At 47.5% G+C, this 11,378-nt stretch overlaps 1 protein-coding gene and 1 long non-coding RNA gene across 7 annotated transcripts in view; one reads left to right on the forward strand and one right to left on the reverse strand.

The window, feature by feature from the left end:
* GLRA1 (glycine receptor alpha 1) overlaps positions 1–8,747 on the forward strand; it is a 40,912-nt gene extending 32,165 nt beyond the window's left edge. The window contains exons 5-9 of one of the 2 annotated variants that reach the window (XM_014281048.3): positions 1,358–1,440; positions 2,082–2,219; positions 2,741–2,955; positions 3,624–3,770; positions 8,338–8,747. In XM_014281048.3, coding sequence (XP_014136523.2) covers positions 1,358–1,440; positions 2,082–2,219; positions 2,741–2,955; positions 3,624–3,770; positions 8,338–8,652 — 898 coding nt within the window. In that variant the 3' untranslated portion in view covers positions 8,653–8,747. The remainder of the gene's footprint in view (positions 1–1,357; positions 1,441–2,081; positions 2,220–2,740; positions 2,956–3,623; positions 3,771–8,337) is intronic. The other variant, XM_005440589.3, reaches the window with a different exon arrangement.
* The window catches only part of LOC114016255 (uncharacterized), a 196,239-nt gene that overhangs the window by 174,438 nt on the left and 10,423 nt on the right, over positions 1–11,378 (reverse strand). For 3 of the 5 annotated variants that reach the window (XR_008733462.1, XR_008733460.1, XR_008733459.1), the window contains exons 2-4: positions 5,173–5,223; positions 4,610–4,645; positions 7–258 (exon numbers count right to left, since the gene is read on the reverse strand). This is a non-coding gene — a long non-coding RNA (uncharacterized LOC114016255). The remainder of the gene's footprint in view (positions 1–6; positions 259–4,609; positions 4,646–5,172; positions 5,224–11,378) is intronic. The other 2 variants (XR_008733461.1, XR_003560617.2) reach the window with 2 other exon arrangements.

Consider the following 11,378-nt stretch of genomic DNA (forward strand, 5'->3'; position numbering starts at 1 on the left):
ACTTACAATAAGGTGGACTTTGTCCCGTGGACCCAAGACTCAGCCCATTCACCCAAAATCACCTTTGAGGATTTCACTCTCTGATCCTTTCTCAGCATGCACTTGTCCAGCGTTTGCTCAGCATCTCGTGACCTCGTTGTAGCCACAGTCACCCCTGTTTCACATCTGGCAGATACTTCCAAGTACATTCTTCTCAAGGGACTTGTCTGAAGATGTAGTTGAAGGCTTGTCTTTCTGATTGATCAGAGATGGAGTTCCCTGCCAGAGATGCAATGAGAAAAATAAAGTGGGTAAAGGCTAGTGGTGATGCTTTTCTAGTAAGGTGTTTGTTTAAACACAGAAAATGCAGTTGCTTTCATTAAGAGGAAGCTTGAACAGGTCGATTCTTTCTACTGCCACATCTTCTGTCCCACCATGCCTCTAAACTCACGCAGATATCTTCTTCCAACATAAGGAAGTTAAAAAATATCTTTCCCTCCTGCTAAGTCTCTTGTAGGTCTGATGATAGAAAATTTCAATTCCTGTCCCCCAGGAAATTCCACTATTTCTACACAAAGGCAAAAAGCTGAAAAACCTAAACACTTCAGGGAACAGCATTTTCAGTATTACCAAACCCCATAACACAAGTCTAGCTATGTGAAACAAATCATTTCATATCAGCTTGTTGAACCAAGCAAATATTTTGAGCATAGATCATGGTTTAGTGCAGCACAGCAATACACCCCAGAAAATGCAGTCTGCACCTAGTGGGAAATGGAGCTTGAGAGACAAAAGCAGAGGTGTCAAGAGGCACAGCAGGAATTCAGGAAGAGACACAGGTTCGTATTGACTTACCACAGGGCATTTTTCCTGCAGAAAATCCTGCCAAAGTCTCTCTTTTCCCCCACAGCAACATGTGATCTTGACCAAATTTCAGATTTTTTTCTGACAGAGAACTATTCTGTTCAAAGGGTTCCAATCTCTAGAAATGCATCTGGGGGGTCCAGAGAATGGGTTTGGGCTTGCTGCTAATCCAGATTGTTGCAAGCCTGAGGCAAGAATTGGAGACCAAAGTGGCAAAACTGTCTGGTGTGGGAACTCTTTGTTCTGCACAGTCCAAAACAACATGGCAATGAAACACCATCTGCAGCAGGTGACTCTGCTGGGAACTGTATCACAGACACAAATGCTCGGCATTTCTGATGCTTTCCAACCCCACAGGCAGGAAAGAGGTGAACGATCAGCTGTTCCCGCAGCACACCCGTCTGTCTCGGGCAAGGTATCAGCCTGTTTACAACACTGGATGTCCAAGAGGGTTCATCCCTTCACCATTACCACAAACTGTTTGGCATTCTCCTGTACTGTCTTCTCTCCTCAGGATCACGCTGACTCTGGCCTGCCCCATGGACCTGAAGAACTTCCCCATGGACGTACAGACGTGCATCATGCAGTTAGAAAGCTGTGAGTTGTGCATTTTGGAGAGGAGATGATGTCTTTTCCCTCTCCCCTGCCATCTCCCTCCCCAGCTGCAACCCATTCCCTGTTCAGCCTTCACTGAAGGCTTGCTCAAGAACCACCTGCTCAGGATTTTCCATTCATTCAGCACACATGACATTTCCTAGAGAAGCCAAACCTTAAAAGATCCCACAAGAGGAGCCCTGGCTTGCTTGTATTTGCATTGGCCTTTCACTTTGAAGGAGAAAGGTGAAAGTGCTTTCAGCTGCAGATGGGATTTTTTCTCTCTGGATGAACATTTGCCCCTTGTACATCTTGCTTATCCCAAAGGAGGGAAAGATGATGAGCAGCTTCTTTCAGAAAAAGAGGTCAGGTCTGAAAAAAGCAGCAAACAGCTCAACAAGCCAAATTCAAGAAAAGTGATTTATTGCAGACAATTCATTGCACACCACCACAGCTCCAGCACAGGTCATTACCCTAGCTTTTATCACATGCACAAGCAGTTTTGCCTCAATCTAAATCCCATTCATTACAGCATTGCCAAGAAAGGCCAGGATAAGCCCCTGCCTCCAAGCATAGCTCTGTTCTACAAGTCCAGATCAGTATTTAATATGTTTCACGTGGTATTTCTCCCCTCCTCTCAACAGTTGGTTATACAATGAATGATCTCATATTTGAGTGGCAAGAAAAAGGAGCCGTGCAAGTTGCCGATGGGCTGACATTGCCTCAGTTTATCCTCAAAGAAGAAAAAGACTTGAGATACTGCACAAAGCACTACAACACAGGTCAGTGTTTACTCTGAGCTTCTGGGTTCATTAGAGAGGAATTCAGGACTACGCATTTGCCAGAGTCTCTTCCTGTCTGATGGCACTCTAATGATGCAAGCCTTGTCCTACACATCTAAGGACAACGTACATATAAATACACATAGATGTGTTGCCAGTAAATATACACATATATAGCCAATAAAAAGCTAATAGACACAAATGTGTGGAACCCTCTCATCCCCAGTAACTTCTGCATCAGTTCAAGGGTGTTTGGCCTGGACCACCTCTCCCAGCATCTTTTGTCTTTGATGCAAGGGGGCCGGTGAAATTTAAGTGACAAAGGACACACTGCCATGAGCTTTCCTTGCTATGTTGATGTTGTACATTCGTTTTTCAGAACTGGGCAGCAGCTGTTAATTTTCTTCTCTAACAAGGCTCTGGTTCTAGGCAATGCAAGGGAAGTCCCCAGACCATAGCTGAAACCAGAAGGCTCGCTGTGCCTTATCAGTAATCTTCCACGTACCTCCCATCCTTCTCAGGCAAGTTCACATGTATAGAAGCTCGTTTCCACCTGGAGCGGCAGATGGGCTATTACTTGATCCAGATGTACATCCCCAGCCTCCTTATTGTCATTCTGTCCTGGATCTCCTTCTGGATCAATATGGATGCTGCACCTGCTCGTGTTGGCCTGGGGATCACCACAGTGCTCACTATGACCACGCAGAGCTCTGGTTCCCGAGCATCACTGCCCAAGGTAGGGAGCACACCTTCACAGAGGGGCAAGATACTCACTTTTCTGGGGACAGTACATAAGTTAGTCACCACACAGATCCTCTTGCTCAACACAAGAGGCATTCTGTTGCCATTGCACTATTCCAATTTAAGGGCAAGCAGAACAAATTGCAGTCCCCTCCTGTAAAAATTTCAGTAGAGTTTCTATGACTAGCAGCAAAACTTCCTCTAAGATTCAGCACTCATCCCAAGATCCACCACATCTCCGAGCAGCTGTGTACCTTACAAACCCCTGCGACAACCACACATGGATATTCACTCTACATTCAAGCTTTTTATTCACTTGACCATCATACTTTTATAATAGTACTGAATATACCTGTTATGAAGGGCTTCTGGTATTATCAGATTGCATTACTATTTTCTTTGTATATAAACCATCATGGTCAAGACCTGGATAAATTAAAAACTGTGGAATTATTGCTATTTAAGAACCCTGGAGCAGTTTCAGTGGCCTGATAAGACATTCATGTTAAATGAACTAGCTTTTCATATCCAAGAGTAGATGTCAACCATATCATGGCTTGACCAACTCCATCCAAAGACCTTGGGAGTAACATGTAAAATGCAAGCCAAAAGGCATTTGGGTAAAGAAGCCACCCCATCTCAGTCTCTCTCTCTGAATTCTAGGTATCCTATGTGAAGGCCATAGACATCTGGATGGCTGTGTGCTTGCTGTTTGTGTTCTCTGCACTTCTAGAGTATGCTGCTGTCAACTTCGTGTCTCGGCAGCACAAAGAGCTGCTCAGGTTCAGAAGGAAGAGGAGGCATCATAAGGTAATACATAAAGCATGAAGGACATGGCTGGAATCTGTCCCAGCACAACATCACTACACAGTCAGCTGAACCCAGCCACTAGCTCCCAGAGAAGTCCTCCATGTACAGTCAGATGTTAAGGAGGGTCACACACCAAAAAGCAAGGCTACCTCAATGAATTCTGTTTCTTCTAACGGTCTGCTGACCCCAGGGGTCTAGCAAGCCGGTTTTTATTAGCTAAGCCAAAAGGGTTGCTCTCCACAGAACAATTTTCACACAGCAGTATTCTGGTCTGAGTTTTTCTCTTCAGAAGACACAGCAAGGGCTGGGGGGAGGCAGGCAGGGAGGTGTGAGGGATGTCTATCACAGAACAGCATCCCCCAACAAGACAGACAGCCTACATTTGCCCGGAGGTAAGTGACACCTCTTTTGATTCTGTCATCTCCGTGTTGAAAAGCATCTGCTTCTCAGACAGACTGCAAATTCCTCTCAGAAGGAAAGAGCATTATGCTCAGCCTTAGCCTCGCTCCATGCTTACTCGCCATGACTGATGCCAATCCGGGCAGGCATGCATTACATACATACATACAAACATGCATATCCTGCAGCCTGGACTCTACTAGCTTTTTTTTTTTTTTTTTTCAAGGTACCACAGCAAAGATTTCACCCCACAGGATGCACTAGAAAGAAATGTAAAGGTGATTGTGATCACAAGACCAAAGGCGCTTAAAAGTTATCCTTGATTAACTAGCAGAATCAGATAGGGGGTATCAAATTTTCAGCACCAAGCCTGAAAGACTGCCCTCAAGGTAGCATTAAAAAAACAGTGAATTTGCTAAGAAAAAAAAAACAACCCACACCATAGAATATTTTGCTGATGGGAATCTCAAGAAAGCCTCTAGGAGACCACTGAGCTCTGCCTAAAATATTCCTCTTAGGTATTTATCTACACTATATTTTTAAGAGCCCTCCATGATCCATCCCATCCAAAGACCCCCATTCCACTTCTTCACTGTCCCAGCCATTAAAAGTCTTTCCCAGGCTCTAACCCATCCTACAGCTGTCCACAGTGCGTGCCTGCAGAACTGCCACCGTGCCAGGAGGCAGTGGGGCTAAGGAGCAGGAAACCCTGCCCCTTTGTACATCTCTCTCTGCTTCACTTGTCCTACCAGCAAAACAGGACAGAATTGTTCACTTGTCCCCACCGAGTCAGGACCAGGGATGAAAAGTGTTGGATCAATGCAAAGGAAAAGAAGTAACAGATGAGACCATCAGCACCCATTGATTTTTCTCTGGCCAGAGCGAGACCCTGCCACCTCAAAATCAGCTGAGGCCGTTTTGGTTCGGAAGATGCAGTATGCTTAACAGAGCCAAAGCCAAAACCACCCAACACGGGTGCCTCATAGTGCTTTTATCTCTTCACCTGGATTCCGGCATTCTGTCTCTGGATCTGTGCTGTTGTATGCAGATGAGTCTGTTAATAAAACAATAAGGAGAAAAAAGCCACTAATATACAGATGAGTTTAAAATATATTTGACAGAGATGTTCCACTGAACACAAGGCTGCTATTACAATCCCTGCCCAATCTCACAGCAATTTAAATGGAACAAAGCATAAACAAAAACAGTTGCAAAAGCAAAATGAACAAGGTTCGCAGGCTCATCAGAAAACAAGGAGCTGACTACGAATATGCAAATTGGTTACTGCAGCTGCCAAAGAACCTAATTGCTCTGTCCTGATGTCCTGAATTGTTTGGGTAGCTCTACCTGGTTTAGGCAGGACATGCCAGGCTAAAAACAAGCAAGATGCAGCAGTGGTCCATGCTGGTGGAGGCAGCTGGGGGTAGTACCAGCCCATGCTCACATTTATCAGGTCTGCCCAAACCAAAACCTACCAGCCACTCTTCACAGCTCAATGCACCAGACAATGTGCCCTGGTCTGGCATTAATACAAGTGAACCCAGACAAATCTGGTTTTTGCTTTTCTCAGAGTTAGATGCAAGGTGCTAGCTGATTCTCATTAAAAGTCTTTCTTTCTCTCTAAGGAAAAAAAAAAAAAAATCAAATCAATAAATATCTGTTGCCAGGTTTCAACTGGCCCTTTCCATTTCTGAGCCACCTCTTACCTCCTTTCCGCTGGAAGGAGGGCGAGGATTGGACTGGAAAGATCAACTAGGCAGCTCTCTCAGAACCCATTATTCTGTCTGGATTTACTGGGGCAGACAGGTCCTGGCATGGGGAGATGTAGGGACTGTGACAAGGGAGAGTTACTGTCCCTTTGAGGTATGGCCCGGTCTGGTTAATATGACCCCATCATCAGACCCACTTGGAGTGTATTTGGAGACCCAGCCCAGTGTGGCTGGTGATGTCTTTGCCTTTCTCCTTTGATATGGCACCTCGAAAGAGGCACCGCTAGCTGCTCGATCCTCAGTAGGGCACTCACACAAAAAAAATCGGCGACAGAAAACAGCCAGTGACCCCTCAGCAATGAGAAGAGAAAGAAACGCAGTGAGTTAGGGAATTAAGTGATTTAGGCTAAACCAGACACATGTCAGTGCACGTGTTTGTGCAAGCAGAGAAGAGCAGATACAGTTTTACCCGAACTCCCATCATACAGGTGATGAGAAGGTCTGTAAACTCTGAGCATTTCAGAAAGCCAGGCTTTCGCAGCCCATACACGCATTATCAGCTGCACAAAGGAGTCCAGTTAAGGAAAGGGGGAGAAGTTAGGGATGAGAGGGACCTTTGCAAAACTCTCCCTGATGGCCCAGCACCGAGGGATGGCCGGTGACCTGCTGCCCTGCAGGCGCAGCCCCCAACACAGCCCGGGGCTCCTGCCTGGCTCTGTGCCACCTGCCCGCAGGCTTGGCAGGAGCTGGCAGCGTGGCTGCAGGCATCCACCAGACTGCCAGGCAGTGCGACGGTCAGAATTGGCCCCTGCAGCCCTGTACGCCTCAAGGTCCCCATCGACCCTCACGGCCAATGTCTCATCCACATCGCAGGTCCTGGCCACCTAAGAATTAGAACAGCTGCATTGCCCACCATCAGAAAATCAGCCTTTTAACTCAAAAATTATCACCAAGAGAGGCAAGAGCAGAGTTTCTCTGAACCTTGAATCCCAGCTCACAAAGCACCTCTTACTAGATGTTCAGCATCTCGACTCATCCAGCCCTGAGAGCAGCTGGGTCCTAATTTTTGGTCCCTCAGCATCCCCAGCCAGTGCACACAGTGCTCACAGAGGCACTGGTAGGAGGCAAAGACACTTAAGGATTGTCACGTCTCAGGTGCCAAGGACTAGAGATACACAAAAAGGGTGCAATCAGAGCAGGGAAGAATTAATTCAAAGGCCTCCAAAATTGTCTCAGCCAGGACTTTGAAACAAAGCAGCCTGCTGGTAGGTCACACAACTCACCAGCTTGCCACTCTCACAAAAAAAGCCTCCCCCCCCCCAAAAAAAAAAAAAAAAAGAAGGTGTGATTTTATTTGACTTGTTTTGCTTTGCTCAGCTATGCCAGCGTGCTGTCCTGTCTGCTCCTCCACCCCAGACCCTCAGCCCAGTGCCTCCATCCCACGCAGCTACCCGCTCGGTACAGGGGCCATCCAGAAAAGACACTCTGCAAAGGAGAGGGGAAGGGGCAGCAGGGCACGGCAGGCAGGCGGGTTACAAGGGAGGGGGTCGGTAGGTCAGTGCCGGGGGACACAGCATGGATCAGCCTCTGTGACAGTTAATTAGTGCCACTGGTCTAACAATTAGCCTTGGTGACCTGTGGTCAAGAGACTTGGGTTTCTGACCCTGCCTCTGCAACTCACTGGTTGTATTACTTTGGTCAGACTTGGTTTCCCCTGTGATTGCATCCCTGTGTTCAATAAAACAGGGCAAAATCATTCTGACCTGCAAGGCCTCCACCAAAAAACAGCGATAGCATTTGCCTTTAGACTGGAAAATAAATTTATTTTTTTTGCTCAATAATTGGAATTAGCACCAGAAGCCACTGCTTACTATCGACCTGCAGAAGGACACTCCCCTGCTCCTCCCCTAAGAGAGGGTTTGTGGGGAGAGGCCGTGGGGCTCGGGGGTCCCATGGGTGGGCAAGCGGAGGGCTGGCTGCACGCTGCCTGCAGAGGTCTTTTCCTGGACAGGTCTCGGCGCCTGCACGTCCATGTAACTCTGTAGGAAGTCTCACACTGTGGCTTCGGCTACGTGAGTTACATGGAGCCCACTCCTTCTGGGCAAGCTGGTACAGCACAGGCAAAACAAAGAAGGTGCTGATGGGAACAGGGGGGAGGGAGAGGCAGAAGCAAAACAGGGGATGCAATTGGAAAAATGAAAGCAGTATCATAAACCCTTCAAGTATGTCAAAGACCCCAATGGGGTGGAAGTCAGTCCTGTTCTGCATGGGGTGCCTGGATCCCCTGATTTGCATCTGTGCATCATACAGCTGGCACCCCTCTATAAGGCTGGTCTCCCAAGAGCAGAGGGTTTGTCCAAGGGCGCTGAGGTCAGGGCGTCTTTCCCCTTGCAGAGCAGGAAGCTGTCAGTGGAGAGCCTTATAGCGAGGGTGCACTGTCTATATCTCATTTTAAGTAGAGTCCCATGCTGAATCTGTTTCAGGAGGATGAAGCTGCTGAAGGCAGGTTCAACTTCACTGCCTACGGGATGGGACCAGCTTGCCTGCAAGCCAAGGATGGCATCTCCGTCAAGGGCGCCAACAACAACAACACAGCCAACCCCGTTCCCCCACCATCCCGCTCCCCTGAGGAGATGCGAAAGCTCTTCATTCAGCGAGCCAAGAAGATCGACAAGATCTCACGCATCGGCTTCCCGATGGCATTCCTCATCTTCAACATTTTCTACTGGATCATCTACAAGATCGTCCGCAGAGAGGATGTGCACAACCAGTGAGGGAAGGGGAGCAGCTGGGAGGGAGTGAGCAATCCTTTATATATGTGCAATAGCAATGCAGCAATGCATGAATTTAAGAATGTGGCAATATCTACTAAAAAAAAAGGGGGAGGGGGGCTGGGAGGGACTTCTAATCATGTGAACTGATGATAACTGGCACAGGGAGGAGGAAAAAAGCTCTTGATCTGCCGAGCGCAGGGTGGGGGTTAGTTTTACAGCATAGAAAGGTTTGGATTGTTCCAGCTGCAATCCAAGCAGTGTAATATATTAATATATATTCATGCTTAATTATAATGCAGAAAGAAAACAATCAAAAAAAGATAAACAAAAAAATTTTTTTAGCCTATTAACAGCTTAGATTCTCAAGTCACTGGAATGATTCATAATTCCATGTGCAGAAATGACTGCAATTATGCTTTATCTGACTTTTGCTATAGAAAGGCCATACCAGTCAAGCACGTGAGGGAAAAGAAGCCCTAACAAAAGGGAAAAAAAAGAAAAAACACAAGAAAATCATCCTATTGTTCTTTTGGTTTTGCACTTTGAAAACTGGATAGACAGGGAAGCTTAAGAAAGAGGCTGTTGGTTGTTTATTTTATATATTTACTTTTTTTAGTCACAGGGTTGCTGATCAAACACTTTGTGACTTTTGGATAGAGGAAAGCAAATACATTATCTCTCTCATCCCCATCAGAGAACATCCAATGGGAAACCTGAGAAGGACATCAGGGCCTTCATCAGAAATCACAGGTACCTTCTGTCCTTTGAAATGACCTGGCAGGATTCGAGTCCCAGGAAGCAGAAATACTATTCAGAACACTAGAAATGATGAGGGATTTTTTAAAAAGCTTTTTTTTTTTTTTCCTCCCATTGCCAAACTCCTTCCTGCATTGCCAAACCCCTTTCTGCCATGTTCGTTTACAATGGGTTGTGGTGGAAGGAATTATACTTAAAACATAGAGAAAACAGGCATATTCATGCCTTTTGCAACAGGACCGGGCAAAGGGCAATACTGTCAGTAAGGGGGGTGGGGGGTGGGGGATAGTGTGTATAGAGAGAGCAGTTCATATTTTCAGACATGTCATAGCAGTAATATTAATAGCGAAGCTGGGCCGATGGACCCAAAATTCTATTTTTGTATCTATTTTGGTGCTGCATTTAGCTTTAATGTGGATGGGAAGATGGAGCGGCTTGCTTTGCCCCTCTCTGCTGCCCAGCAGAGTCCCAGGGTAGGCTGGCACAGTTTGATGGGGATAGGGAAGGGGGGGGAGGGGAGGGAGGTGGGAATGGGTGAGCAAAGGGGTTTCCCTTTGGCCAAGAGGTAGCACAGGTTGGTGTTGGCGTTTGGGGTGGGGTGGGGGGTAAGTACCAAATGCCTCCAGGGTGTTATTCAAAAGCCTGCCTCAGGGCTGGCACGGGCAGGTCAAGGGCTTGATGCCCCACTTGCCCCTCGGGGGCCCTGGGCACGAGCTGGGCTGCAGCGCTCGGGCCATGCAGTCGTGCTCCTTTGCACTTTAGCGAGGCAGGTAAAAGAGAGCATGAAGGAAGAGACAATCAGTCTGCACTGAAGCACTTGGGGTCAGGTCTGGATTAGGCACTAAACGAAGGCAGAGACACAAGTGGCACCCGAAGGGGTGCATCCACTCTCCTTTCCCTCCATCTCCTGCTCAGGACCAGACCACAGCCGACCTGGGTGGCAGGTCCAATGCTTGCTCTGGGAACAATCAAGTTCCTGCTTGCAGAAGCTGCATCCTCTATGGGAGCTGCAACAGCTCACACCAAGGACCCTCTGGCACTGGCAGCTGCAGTCTGGCCCAGGTCAGCAGCATCCAAGCCTGGGACAGGAGGTGGGAGCCATGGGTGTCCCAACCAGTGCAGCAAGAGGTGGCTGTGGAAGAGGGCAGGGACCTGCAAGCTCTCCTAGCACAGGGTTGGTGCCAAGAAAGGAAACCACCAGGGCTTTGCTGGGAGGGGTAGAGAGACACCCATCTCCAAGGCTGCCAATTCAGCACCTTTCACCAGCACTAAATACACTTTATTTAAAGAAAAAAAAAAATCAGAAGAAACGAAGGATAACAAGGAAAAAAAAAAAAAAAGAGAAAAAACCCCACACACGGTGGTCACCGTGTGGACTAGGGCAAACAGCAATATTTCCTAATGTTTTGGCAAAGGCTACATAGCTTTCCGGGTCCCTTTGCATTGCTGAGACAAGGAAAGGTCATGCAATACCAGTGTGAACCAGTGTATCAGTCCCATCGCTCCAATGGGGCAGCAGAAAACCTGTGGGCTGAGGATTTCTCCTTCCCCTGGCAAACCGTGAAACCCTGCTTTCCCAAGCAGGGAGATCTCAAGCTGTCAAGCAGAGGCATTATTTGATGCTAGGACAACTTTCTGAGCCTTGGCTGGAGCCCAAGTCTGCTGCTGGCTCTGGTTTTGCTTGCTGAATTATTGAACTCTTCCTGCATGCACGACGGTCAGCCGTGCCAACTGCAGGTTATGCGATTGCTTTAAACGGTGCATCCTTGTCTGAGATGAAAGAGTAAATCCAGGGAATTCCCTTCCCTGCCCGGCAGAGGCTTGGCAGCCTATGCATTGTGGCTCCTTGTTCACGCAGGTGAACAACCACAAATCGCTGTCGTTTGGGCAAAAGAGGTCCTCCCTGGATGCTCAGACCTTGCACTTAGGAGTCAGGCAATTTGGTTGTGGTTCACACAACTTCTCTGTCT

Source organism: Falco cherrug, chromosome 8 (genome assembly GCF_023634085.1).
Source record: "Falco cherrug isolate bFalChe1 chromosome 8, bFalChe1.pri, whole genome shotgun sequence".
In the NCBI taxonomy this organism is placed as follows: Eukaryota; Metazoa; Chordata; class Aves; order Falconiformes; family Falconidae; genus Falco; species Falco cherrug.